Source organism: Rhinocladiella mackenziei, assembly GCF_000835555.1.
Source record: "Rhinocladiella mackenziei CBS 650.93 unplaced genomic scaffold supercont1.10, whole genome shotgun sequence".
NCBI classification, from domain to species: Eukaryota; Fungi; Ascomycota; class Eurotiomycetes; order Chaetothyriales; family Herpotrichiellaceae; genus Rhinocladiella; species Rhinocladiella mackenziei.
Genome location: NW_013550595.1, coordinates 162,770 through 175,877, shown reverse-complemented (window position 1 = coordinate 175,877; position 13,108 = coordinate 162,770). Strand labels below are relative to the sequence as shown.

General features: G+C 52.5%; 5 protein-coding genes across 5 annotated transcripts; 2 read left to right on the top strand and 3 right to left on the bottom strand.

Annotated features, from left to right (window-relative positions):
* Positions 1 to 231: 231 nt before the first annotated feature.
* Positions 232 to 1,851, top strand: Z518_10745 (uncharacterized protein; the record flags this gene model as incomplete). The annotated part of the gene is made up of 1 exon (XM_013411576.1): positions 232 to 1,851. One exon carries the CDS (start codon positions 232 to 234, stop codon positions 1,849 to 1,851), a length of 1,620 nt encoding a protein of 539 aa, XP_013267030.1.
* A 503-nt stretch (positions 1,852 to 2,354) lies between these two features.
* On the bottom strand, positions 2,355 to 4,803 carry Z518_10744 (uncharacterized protein; the record flags this gene model as incomplete). Its single annotated transcript, XM_013411575.1, has 3 exons — positions 2,355 to 3,634; positions 3,685 to 4,523; positions 4,574 to 4,803. The coding sequence occupies 3 exons, from the start codon at positions 4,801 to 4,803 to the stop codon at positions 2,355 to 2,357; spliced, it is 2,349 nt and encodes a 782-aa protein (XP_013267029.1).
* A 426-nt stretch (positions 4,804 to 5,229) lies between these two features.
* On the bottom strand, positions 5,230 to 6,686 carry Z518_10743 (uncharacterized protein; the record flags this gene model as incomplete). Its single annotated transcript, XM_013411574.1, has 6 exons — positions 5,230 to 5,316; positions 5,367 to 5,758; positions 5,816 to 6,128; positions 6,181 to 6,342; positions 6,394 to 6,424; positions 6,490 to 6,686. The coding sequence occupies 6 exons, from the start codon at positions 6,684 to 6,686 to the stop codon at positions 5,230 to 5,232; spliced, it is 1,182 nt and encodes a 393-aa protein (XP_013267028.1).
* A 931-nt stretch (positions 6,687 to 7,617) lies between these two features.
* Positions 7,618 to 8,652, top strand: Z518_10742 (uncharacterized protein; the record flags this gene model as incomplete). Its single annotated transcript, XM_013411573.1, has 1 exon — positions 7,618 to 8,652. The coding sequence occupies one exon, from the start codon at positions 7,618 to 7,620 to the stop codon at positions 8,650 to 8,652; it is 1,035 nt and encodes a 344-aa protein (XP_013267027.1).
* A 481-nt stretch (positions 8,653 to 9,133) lies between these two features.
* Z518_10741 (uncharacterized protein) lies at positions 9,134 to 12,980 on the bottom strand (the record flags this gene model as incomplete). The annotated part of the gene is made up of 2 exons (XM_013411572.1): positions 9,134 to 12,662; positions 12,718 to 12,980. The coding sequence occupies 2 exons, from the start codon at positions 12,978 to 12,980 to the stop codon at positions 9,134 to 9,136; spliced, it is 3,792 nt and encodes a 1,263-aa protein (XP_013267026.1).
* Between the last annotated feature and the right edge of the window lie 128 nt (positions 12,981 to 13,108).

Here is a 13,108-nt window from a genome sequence, read left to right as displayed (position 1 = left end):
TTGATGCTCGATGCCCTTGTTTGATTTTCATTCCTCTGGTCAACGTGGCAAACGAAAATTGCTTTCCACACACAGCCCGCGCGAGACACTGCTTTGAAACGATGACCTTCATTCATTTTAGATCCGCATCAGTCGCCACACGAGGCTGAACCGCGTCGGCGAACTATTTCTTTCAATCAAAACGATTGTTCTCACACTGAATACTCAGTGACTGACTGACCCTCAGATAAAATGGGCGCCGGCACCAAGTGTCAACTGGACGACTCCTGGGTTGTCCAAGACGAAGGCGAGGGTGATGACACCATCAGTTGGGACGAAGGTTCAGCGGCCTCCGACTCCAACCCCGAAGACGCATCCACAGTGACGAATCCAAATAAGCGGTATCAAACAAGACGCAAGAATCTTTCGGGCGGGCAGACCAAGTCAACAATTACCCATCCAGAACCAGAGCTCATCATGCCTTCCATGACGACCAGCATGCCCGTCGCAGACAGGCTGGCCAGGAAGCGTAAACCCGCAGTTTCATCCAGAGACACTCCGTCGAAACAGCCGCGCGAACCTATAGCACGAACATCGTCTGCTCCAAAGTCACCCGAGAAATCCATGGCATCGAAGATAGCCGACAAAGCGGTCGACGTCCTCGGCCATACAGCAGAGTGGTCACTCGACATCATAGGCCAAACTCTGAAAGCTCTCAAGAAACCCATATCATGGTTACTTGCCGCCTATGTGTTCGCGGGGATTTTGATTCTGGCCCAAAATCTCCTGACCACGTCCATCTACACGGCCCTATCACCCATCTGTCGTGTGCCTGGAATCTCCCTTTTACACCTCCCGATCTGCCAATACCACTCAGCAATAACCAACAACGACACACCGACCCTCTCCACTGGCGTCTCTGCACCCGTCGAATTCGACGCGCTGATGAAAACACAATCCCACTTCGAAGAGATCCTCTCCTCATCCGCCGCCGACGTCTCGCTCCCTCTTGACATGAAACGATCCGAAGCCTCGATCCGCGATCTCCGCCAGATCGTCCGCTACTCAACCCTCTCATCACGAAACGAACTCGTCCTCGAGTTCGACGGCTTCATCGAAACAGCTCGCATGGCATCGTACGACTTACAGAAATTCAACTCCCACGTCGGCCGTGGTGTGGACATCGCGCTGAGTACCGCGCGCTGGACGCAGCGTGTCCTCGACGACATGGCCACCAAGCAGTCTTCCCGTGGGATTGTCCCCTCGTGGATTCAAGACCACCTGCTCGCACCCTTCCAACCCGTCCGCTTCACCGAGTCTCGGCTCCTAGACCAATACATTGCACACACGCGCATCGTTTCCGAAGAGATCGAGCGTCTCATCGACGAAGCCCAAGCTTTGTTGCTGGTCCTGCAAAACCTCGAAGACCACCTTGAAGTCATCCACTCGATCGCCCTACGCGACAATGTCGCCGCACAGGCATCCAAAGACGAAATCCTTTCGCATCTCTGGACAGTGCTAGGCGGCAACCGCGCACAGTTAGGGAAGTATAACCGCCAGCTCGCGCTGCTGAAACAGGTCGGACAATATCGCAAAGTGGCATGGGCGCACGTCTCGGCCAGTGTTCTCAAGTTACAAGCCATGGGGGCGGAGTTGGAAGAGTTGCGATCTCGTGTTGATAGCGCAGAAGTCCTACGCCATCACAAAGAGGTTCTGCTCAGTGTGCATCTGGAAAATATACGGTTGGGTGTTGAGAGGTTGGAGGAAGGGAGGGAACGGGCAAGACGCTTGGAACAAGGCCATATAAGGCGGGTTATTGATGGAGCAGAGACGGGAGTGGACGGTGAAGGATTCAAGGCTCTTTCTAGTTGAGAACTGCTTGGAAGGCGGAATGATTGGATGGGGTTCGATGCCGTTCCGGCGTTGATGAGGTCGATTGATTGGCATGGGCAGATTCTTAGGATATACTTCTTTCCAGAATATGAAATGATTTGTATACCATCATCGTTTCTGTCTCGTCTCTCTACAGCAGACTGGATCGCCCCAATCACTGAAAGATACACCTAAATTGAATTAGGCAAATCCATGAATCTGAATAATATAGCACGGCTCAATACACTCTAGACTTTCTGATTTTTCAACATTTTGTTTTGTTTTCTTTTCCTAACACCTTGCTCAATTGCCCAGAGTAGTAAATCCTGTACTAATCCTAAGCGACAACAGGAAGTGAAGAGTTGTACAGCTGTCGCCAATATAAGCAGGAGCAAAATACAAACGCTAACGAAAGTATAGGATACCGCTCATAACGCCAGCCAAAACGGAAAAAAGAAACCACCCCAGCACAACATACAGGGAAACATCCCCATTTTGAAGTTTCACACCATGTCTTCCAAGTTCCGTTGACCACCAACACTTGGACCCGGACCACTTAGGCTGGTGCGGCTGCGAGACCTGGGCAGAGCCGAAACATCTCTTGTCCCCATTCTAGACAGCGCGGTGGCAAATGTCTCACTTCGTTTGTGAGCATCTTCCTCTTCGGCCCATGCAAGACTCTCGTCCGGTAACAGAATCGCTCGGTCAATACTAACAGGCAAACCTCGATGCCGGCCTCGTAGCATCACAGCGCACAAGACGAGTTTGCTCACGGTGTGCCATGCGCCACAGAAAGAATAGGCGTTCCACGGCACGCCCATGGAGATGCCAACACATCCGTAAGCGGAAACGGTCTCGAAGATGATGTTGAAGGTCGAAAAGACAACCGGCTCCCGTTCGAATTGTCCGGTTTCGATTGCTGTTATCAAGAAAATGGCTAATGCAATCCACCAAAGATCATGTCCCAATTGGCCTCGGAGTTGTTGGCGGATGAAGTCCTGACGTGTGAAACCACCCAGAGATCTGGACTCGGCGGGGGGAACTGGACCATGTGTCACCACAGTCAAGGTGCGTCTGAGGCCGGAGAAAAATTTATGCCGCCGTGGGTCTTTTCCTTTTTCCTCCTCTGGGGCGGCGCTGGGGTCCAGGGCCGGGCCTTCCGGTTGAGACAAGCCGTCGTCGGCATAAATTCCTAAGGAGCGTTCTTCGTAGACATTGGTGTTTCGGATCGTCATGGTGATGGGGAACGCCGAGATGTACATCATCAACACATAAAGCACCAAGAGACCGGATCTCAAACTGGATATGGCAACGACATAAAACCCGCCACTTCTGACGGCGAACGCTTGGAATAGCCCATCTAGGACGCGGAATTGAGCGGGAATCGCGTCGATGGTGGGATTACCCAGGTTGAGAAGTTCAAATGCTATCCAATCAAGTCCATTCAACATGAAGAGCGAGAAGACCAGCCACCAAGTCTCCGCGCTCGGAAACAGGTTCGTGTAGACTCTTCGAGGATGATCGAGGCAGAACTCTAGCGTTCGTCGACGGAGGGACCATGACGGAGAGCTCGAGTTCTTCGGGATCAGCTTCTTCATGGTCCACAAGATCAATCTCAAGAATGGGGGGAAACATGTATTCCCTGCCAAAATGAGCAGACTGAGCGTGAGGAGAACATAGTAGTTGGTCTGAAAAGCTGTTGCGTTTGCATCCAATAGAGCCATTCCAGAATTGTTGAAAGCAGATATAGCGAAAAAGGCTCCAGTCCAGAATGGGTCGAGTCCTGTTTGATCCCGTGAGAATCTGCCTCCCAATCAATGATGCCTGCCATACCGTTCTCCAAAGTCACGCTAGGGCGATTGACCTTGATCCATGCACCGATACCCAGAGCACCTAGAAGCTGGAAGAGGATGAAATATAATGGCACGATCCAAGAGAGCAAGCAGATGGCATCGTACTCGATACCACCCAGCTTCTTTCGTTCCCGCTCGTTCAGGTGATAAAATTGACTGTTTCGGCCCAGGTACCCATTGACTGTGTCAAGATATTTGTCGATTTTGGATACATGGGGGTGATAGTCCACGGGTTCATCTTCAATGGCGGAGTCATCTTCCGGGCCGTTGTAATCAACCGGTCGAGAATGGCGTGGATGATTTTGTAACCCTTGAGCACCGACACCACGTCCCTCAAAGAAACTTGTTCGATGACGTCTGAGGGGACGAGGTCTGATGGGAGTATGCTCGACGGCAGGAAGATGTTCCAGGAATCGAATATGGCCATTCTGGTCACCTTCAGGAGCTGAACTTGCGCCATTTGCGGTATGAGTCAGGCCTGTGGGCTCTGTAGACGGCGATTGATTGCGTTCAGACCCACGGAAAGAGGTTTTGTATTCTTCATCTTCAGGACGGTCCTGGATCGGACGCCCACGGACTGCTCCAGATGCGACAGCAGCTTCGCGATCACCCGGCCCGCCTGGCTTTCGTCTGGAGAAGGAGAGTGTCAGGGCTCGACCGAGGCTGCGACGTTTTTGCAGTCGTTCCTGGCGTTTCTCAGCCAACTCCGTGAGTTTCTTCTCGAAGGTACGCTTTCGGATATGCAGAATGGCGCCAGAGACAAAGATTGCCGAGCCGATGATGATGAGCAAGAACAACATGACCTGCTGCCATGTATTGCTGAATGGCTTAGTCAGCACCGCGAAATCCAAACGGTCGAGGCGGCTCACAGTTGCGAGAGATTGACGGTATTCAATCCGGCTTCGGTCATGGCCGAGATGCATAAGAACAGACTGTCAATATATGACACGGACTGATCGGGAGTGGAAGAGCCCCAGAAGATGATACTGGCCAGCAGACACGTGGCACAGAAGTAGATGTAGTGCCAGTTGATAAAGGATATTTCGCTTACGCTGGGTCGGATGCGATCGCGATAGAAAACGAAAAGACCCTCCGCCATATTCTTTTTGGGGCCCTTCTCGAGGCCAGCTCGTGAGTTTGAGGTCCCCCCCACTGGGTTTGTCACTTGGTACGTACCCGTAGAGGTAAAAGGTTGGGCGTGGTTTCTTACCTGCCATGGTGGAAGTCGTCAGGGGAGAGATGATCTTCGAGCCTAACCGGGGGGTCACAAGAAACCCGGATCCAGATCTCTGCAATCGACGTACCTCATTTCTGTGCTTTTCTGTCGCGACGAACAATCAAATCGATCAGCTTTGAAGTTGAAGAAAAGGAGACCAGGGGTTCCGCTTGTTGTGGATAATGCCAAGACATGATGATCGACAAGGGTCTCAGAAACCTATCAGTCTGACAAGACGAATATGCATATTTTTTCCAGGGTCTATATTTTTGTCAGACAAAATATCTCTAGTTTGCAACATTCCCCCATTCAACTGGCCTGGGGTTGAATCAGCATCCCAGCCCAAACAAGAACATGCCCATCTTTGATAAAGCTATATGGCACGCTCTTCGGATCCTACAGGCCAGATCAGAAGTGTCGCCACTGCAAACCGCTAAGATTCTCACCTTGGCGAGCAGAGCGGCCTGCCCAATGCCCATGTGTTGGCCGATCCAGACGAGACATCCTTTGAAATAGATCCTTAACTCGGGAGGAACTATCGAAAGTGTCGAAGCAACGCACAGCGGATGTGGGAGGAGGAGTCCACCGACTGATATGCCGGCTGTGGCAGCAGTCGCCGTCGCAGTATGTGGGATCTGGAGAGGTTTTTCAGCAGTGGCGGTTAAATGAAAGGGAACCGAAGCGGCCACATCAACGGCCAGTTCCCGCACTTCAGAATGGAAACGACCCCAGAGCCATTGTTCCTCTCCAAATCCCAGACGTATCATACACCGGACGACACGGTCGAGGAACAAGAGGCGAGCTTTACGGTAAGCATTCCATACGCCAGAAACGTAGACTTGCGGTAGCCCTCAGTTGTTTTCCTTGGAAAGAGGACTAGGAGGATATGACTCACGGTCAAAATATGCATGGACCTGCCCAGGCCAATATATCGTCCCCTGCAGTTCTTCATGGCTCTGGTGGACGAACCCAACCGTCGTGGGAGACCACTTTTCCGGTTGATTTGCCGGCCATTCGGCAAATTGGCGCATCAAAAGCATCACGTCCGCTCTGAATTGGCTCAATTCGTCAGCAGATATTTCTCTTGAATTGGAAAGAAGCTCCTCCGCCATTTGGAAAATTGGTCTTGATTTGACAAGGAGGGAGTCAAGAGTCTGGACCGTTGCGCCGGATGAAGGAGCACACAAAATACCAAAGTGGCGTGAATCCTACCTCTGATCGTCAGACGAAGCAGGGAGTATACTCAACGCAGAGTCGTACCTGTAATTGGGCGGGATTCAGGTGGAGTGGATTTCCTAGTTGGAATACTTGTGCCCCGGTAAGAATATCAAAAGGCGAACGGTCTGTCGAGAGGATGGCTGAGACACCTCTGGAATGAGTCCCGTTCTCCTTCCGTAGCGGAGATTTTCTTGCATGATGAGCCTGAGCTGCGTGAACTTGAAATAATTTTGTTCGTGGATACTAACCTCCTACAGTCCAAGCAGAACGGCTGTTATCAACAATTCTGTTACATTTGAGTGAGCAACGTTGGATATACTCGACTGAAAAGAGCGCAACAGTTGAGAATACAGCATTTTTGACAGGTCCAAAATATCCGGTCGCTCATGCTTGTGGGCAAAGCCGGCAAGGGCAACAACTTTGACGGCTTGTACGAGATCGGATGACGGATTTAAGCGGGCGAGCATGTGCTCAAGTCCATCCAGATACCCACGAGACACGGAATGATCCAAAGAGGCAACGCAATAATCTTGAAGGAAGGCCTTCATGGCAGTATTCTCCAGGGGGATATCGTGCCTCTCCTCCGTCCTCCTGGTTGGCTGGGATTGGCCATGGGCTCGCTCTCTCGGTGGTCCCCCTGTAGATTGGCGATATGTTTGGTATTCGGATACACCGTGACGTTGAGGCTGAAATACGATATCCATCTCATCTCTATATCCGGGGCAGGAGCGGTTTGCTTTTATGCATCTGTTGCATACCTAAAATCTCTTCGTAAGCTGAGGGCCCCAGGGTCTTGGTTCGGCAGACACCGCGGTACATACAGGGCGGGTTTCATCACACTGAAGAAAAACCGTAAGAAACAAGAGCACCGTTTAGAGAGCTGGGCTGATATGCTTGCCTTCTTCCGCCTCTGCTTGCAAGTCCCACACCCTCTGGATACTCCATAATAAACCATGTTCCCGACTCGACTTGGCCGACCGCCAAACTTGGGGGGTTATGTAGATAGGAAGTGGTGACACGTTCCAGGACCAATGTCTTCAGTGATTTTGGCTTTTCCATTCTTCCATGTTTGATGAGATGACGTTGAAGGAGGAATGTTCGCGGAAACGCTCAGATCTGGCTAGCCTTGCGCCTAAAGACAGCGCTTTGCCCTCTTGAAGCTAGCCTTGCGCGGCTTGATTTCATGTTTCTAGCTCAGTTTATCAGAGCCTCATCTCACCTTTGCTTTGCCTTTCCCTCGCGCTCCGGATTTAGGAGGCAGGATGCATCAACCATGACTTCCTCAGTTGACGACGGTAGGTTTCGGTTCAGAGGATTGAAGATCGCCGGACCAGAATCGAACCGGGAAGCCCACGCCCAAAAACTCTCATGGACCCGGAAGATACTTATGTAAACCCTTGTCTCTATCCTTTATTTCTCTCTATTTCATCGTCTGTCTTTGCATTGCACTGTGTTTCCCTAGTCTAAACCAATCCCCACATGGCATCTACCACAGACCCCAACCACATCTCACGCGTCGCCCTTATCGGCGCCACAGGCTCGCTAGGCTCCAATGTCCTCTCTGCCCTCCTCGCCCAATCTTATCCTCAATTCTCAATCACCTCGGACACCCACCCGGACCTCACATCCGATCCACGCATCACAATCATACCCGGCTCATACACCGACCACTGGTTCCTCGTCTCCGCGCTCGCCAACCAAGACGCCCTTATCATCACCTTGGCTTGGAGTATATGCCATGAGTTCCAACCCCTAATCATCCGCGCAGCCTGCGAGGCCAAGGTCCCCTACATCCTCCCCTGCGAATTCGGCAGCGACACGAGCAACCCGCGCCTGATCAGTGCGGTTCCCATGCAAACACACAAAGTTAACGCGCGGAAACCAGTCGAAGAGCTCGGTGGCACATCAAGTTGCTGGATCGGCATCATCAACAACGCCTGGTACGACTGGAGTCTGGCGGGCGGGTGGTTCGGAATCGATATCAAACATCGCAAGGCGACTTTATTCGACAAAGGGGACGTCAAAGCGTACACGTCGACGTTGCGCATGTCCGACCTAGCGGCTGCAAGGGTTCTTTCCCTACCACTCAATACCAAAGGGCAGAATCCCAACAATCCAAATATGCATCGGACCCTCCCCTCGTACGCGAACAAGATGGTCTACGTGTCCAACTTCCACCTGTCGCAGGTCGATATGCTCCGGGCTGTGCAACAAGCGACACATACCACCGACGCAGACTGGGACATCACAGCGGTTTCGAAAGCGGAGTACATCGAAGCTGGGTTCACGATGCTCAAGAAAGGTGAGATGTCGGGCATCATGAACGTGCTGTACGGGAATATTTTTACGAACGGCGTGGCTAACGGGTATTATGGCGCAGAAGGGAATGAGAATCCGCAGCTCGCGCAGGACAATGCAATGCTGGGGCTCGAAGGGTGCGAAGATTTAGAGGACGTTACGGGACGAGTAGTCCGTGAGGTTTTAGAGGGAAGGGACACCCAGCAACATCAATAGGCCATCTCTGCTCTGTCGACGTCCTCCCGCTATCGCATCCCCACTCCACATACTCGGACGCCACAGATCAGAAGAAATCGCGAGTCCCATTCACGGGGATAATACTATCAGACACGAGACATGAGCCATTCTTTCTTTTATCTTTGCTCCAAAAAAAAAAAAGCTTTCCAAAAAGGTCGTTACCAAAATAAAATACACATATATTCAAGGCAATCAAATCAATGCTTCAAAGTTGCGCAATTCGGTCAAGTTTGCTGCTATGTCGATTGATCGATCGACAAATAAATAAATAGATAGATAGACTGTCTTCCAAGATGTGCATTCCCACATCCGTCTTTTCGTTCCTATATTTGATATCGATATTTCCGTGAGAGTGCTGTTTTGGCAGCTAGCTTTTGCTGTCCTCGCCAGCGATGGTGTTGTGATATGACCTGAAATGATGCACGTGCCCACCGCATCCTCGCGGTGCAATGTCATATCTTCACATCACAATACACTTACTTCCCTTCTCCTTCTTGCTCTCTTTGACAACGTCCATGGCACCCAAACCACTAGTCGTGGGCATGGGTGTCTGGGACCTGCCTCGTTCAGGTTCGCCTTTCCGCCTCTTTCCTTTTTTCTTCTTCGACGATTCAGGAACCGTGGGATCGGATGAAACGCGTCTGTTGTCGCCATTCCTGGCAGGATGAGCATGAAGGTTCGTGTTGCCGGCCCACACAGTGGCTTGATATGACCGCGTCTGCTGGAATTGGGGCTGGATTTGAGGCTGTGACAGAGGATATGCATGCGGACTTGGTGGCGGTGGTTGGTTATGAACATGCGTATGTGCCATGGGACTCGGAATCGTCGTTGGTACAGCATTATGCGATCTCGAACCCGGTTCGCCCGGGCCGTAGGAGCCCGGTACGCTGTCGATGGTATCAAGCCTGCCCATTTTTGGTCGTGGGGGATATACCGCGGCCGCGACATGTAAATTCGGAGTCGATGTGGAGACGGGAATCGAGCGACCACTTCCTCGAGAATTGTTCCGTGACAGGCCATTGGGAAGCGCGATCGCCTTGTTGAAAGAAGGCGAGCCCGGGACTCCCGCGGCGCCCCATGCACCGCGGGGAGGGGACGGAGGGACACCCGAACCACCGCTGAAGTTGCACGGAGCCGAACCAGGGTTTTGATAAATGGCGCCATTTGTCGAGATCGGTGCCACAGGCTTCCGTGATGTTTGAGAAACTCGACGGTTTAGATTGGCCATTTGGTCGGCTGTTGGAGATACGAACGAATACGGAGCGCCAGCCACAGAGGCTTGTGTAGGAGGTGGAGCAGCAGAATGGGGTGCCACCGGCTGACTGGGGGGTTCATATTGCGACATACGCATCTGCTCCAACGTTGTTGGAGTTGGAGGGACTGGATGATTGAGACGGGCTTGTAAATTCGCTCCGGTCAGAGTGAGAGAGCCAGCAGAGGATCGCTTTTGCGACGCTGGAATATTCGCAGGTGCATCAGAGAGATTTGGAGCTGGTGGGTTGAGATTCGACGGAGATGTTCGATCAGGTGTCGGGTGCCGTTGAGAGACGGGGGTATGGAACGGTGAAGCTCGGCCCTCATGCGATACTGGTCTTGAAGATGATTCACCGGAACCTGACGATGCAAATGGTGGGGTTGTAGGGGCTAATGGAGCATTGGGGGCAGCGAGTTGATAGTTATCAGGTTTTGGTGCCGGGGCAGCGGCATACGGACTGGATATATACCGGGTCGGCGCGTCTTCGGGAATCATAGGAACCCCTTGGTGAGGCGTATGTCCTGGCTGAGGCACAAACTGTGCTTGTTGCTGGTGCATAGGCTGGGGTGGACCTGGTGCGAATCCTTGCGGGACAGGACGAGGCTGGTTTTGGGTCGGAACATGACCATTTTCCGGAATCCCTGCCAATGGCATTGCCACGGGACTTGGACCGCCAAAGGGGGGAGGCTGTATCGTAGGTGAACCCGATGACCCTCCCGATTGGACGGGGCCGGGAGAATTGTTGGGATAAGGTGGTGGCGGTGATTCCCAACCTTCTTCCGAGTGATATGGCTGATTCGGTGATCGTGCATAAATGATGTGACCCGAATCTTGTTGCTGCGACGAAAGAGGCGGTCGTGGTGGATATCGAGCCGTGCCAAAACCGGCCGCGGTGGCCGATCTGTGCAAATTCGGTTGAGCTGGTTGATAGGTACGGGGTGGTGAATTGGCCAAGGCCATTTGTGCGTCAACATCCAAAGGAGATGAAGGCTGAGAGGTGCTTCGTCGCGCACTCCAGGGCAGGCTTGGTGATCCAGACGCTGTTGTGACAGAGCGACCCAAAGGCATTTTCATACCTCCTCTGTTTCGGTCCCGTACCGTGCGCCGTCTTTCCATCGCGACCTCGGTCTCCATATCACCCATCTGCTCCGTCAGCAAGTCTGGCTCTTTTTCGCCCACTTCAATGGTAAGTTCTCGATCCGGGGCGCAGGATGGGGCATAATCAAAGTCGAGAATGGAAACGCGTGAACCATCAACAGGCATAGTTTCGTCTCCCAGTTCTTCCACAAATTGATTAACACCGCCAGGGGCGACACAGACCAATCTCTTGCCCAAGAAAGAGCATTCCCTGTCTTCGCATCTTTCTACCCATTTTGCTGCCGTACAGCCTTCAATGGACCTGATCTGTTGACACTTGACGAACAAACTCTCTCGCCAGTCCACCTTGGCGGCCAAGGAGTCGTCCTCTATTTCCTCGCTACTTCCAGATATAGAAGGTGAATATGCCATTAACGGCTCCAAATGGCCTGTAGCGGAAGTAAGTGGCACTCTGCCTTGTAGACGCTGTTCGTGTCTTTCGACGACGGAGCCCATATCCGGACTCACATCCAGCTTCTCGGGGACGCCGTAAATCCAGAGACCACTTCCTCCGAAACCAGCCACAACGAGAGTACCGCATACTGTGGCCGTCGGAGCCGTGGACGGGATGGGCATGCTAAATCGTCGATTGGTGGTAGGGTTCAAGAAGTAGGCCACGCCCGTTCTGGTATCATCTGTTCGGACCGCCCTATAGGACATGAGTGTGTGGTCGTAAGCAAAAAGCCAATTTGCGTCGCCTTCGGTATGACCCTGAAGCAATTCGGCATGACTGCAGACACTACTGATCTGGGGGAACAGAATCTGCGTCGTCCACATCCGGCTATGAACCTCCTTTGGAGAAAGATCGTTCTCGGTATAGAAAGGCGCCGTGATCACCACAGCTGAAGGCTCTTCCAGACTTTGGGTGCTTCCTACCAACATAGATCCGTCCCCAGAAAAGCTCAAGGTGTCAACACCTTCGCTTCGAACGGCTCTACGATCAGTGGACAGGGCACTGGGGGCGAGGGAAAACACTTCGACTCCGCCTTCATACGCCGCAGCCAGGACGGTCCCCTCCGGTGCCAACGCGATGGTCCTGGGAGGATTATCCATAACCAGGACCTGGACATGCTTGACGCCATCTGGGGTGAGCTGATAGATGTTGGCCTGATGCTTGGAGGACAAAACGGCCAGCGTGGCGCCATCATCCGTGACGGAAGCCGCTAGGGGTCGCCTCATAGTCTTGAGTTCATTCCGCACAGCGATAGGATCGGACGTGGCGTCGATGACATAGATTCTCGATGAACTGAGAGCGAGAATGGTTTGACCATTTGGTGAGAAGGCGAAGCGGAATGCTTCGGCCCCCGGCAAGGCCGCAGAAGAGCTAGCATTAACAGAAATTAGGTTGATAAGAGTACGGCGAGGACGCGTGTAAGCATCGAATAGATTTCGGCGAACTTCAGCCGCGAATTTGGTCTTGAATCGGAACAGGTCGTTTTTTCGAAAAGGACCGGTAATGACGGCATTGGCCAAGGCGTACGATGGACATCGCGAGAGATGGTGGGCGTAGAGGTCGGTATTTTGAGCGACCGTATACCAGTTGTGATTTAATATGGCTAAGGAAGCAAAGCTGTTGACGTCGACGGTCCATAGGATTCTGGGGAATATTAATCGTCCGATCCCATGACCAGGGCCGAATGGGAACTACATACCTCTGGATGATCTCGACCGGCAGCTTGTGAAAAGCGACAGCCTCTGGTACTTGTTGACCGCCGCCGACAATAGCGGTTTGTGAAGAGAACGGCTGAGAACGGGATTGGCGGGTAATCATGGGGTCATGTGACGAGGACGCGCCAAAAAGGCCGGCAGGAGCCTCATGCTGATGGTCGAGTGGCTGAGGGGGAATGCCGTCGGGGTCGTGGGAAATGGTCGAGGATGTTTTGGAGGGAGGCCGCACAACTAATTGTGGCATCATTGTGAAATGTGCGTCGGAGGATTGAGCGCGAGGACAATGCTACTCATACAAAGCCAGACAAGCATGGCATGGCGGGTGGTGTGGTGGTCATAGTTCTCCTTAAAAAAGGTCCATCCCTCCATAGAAAC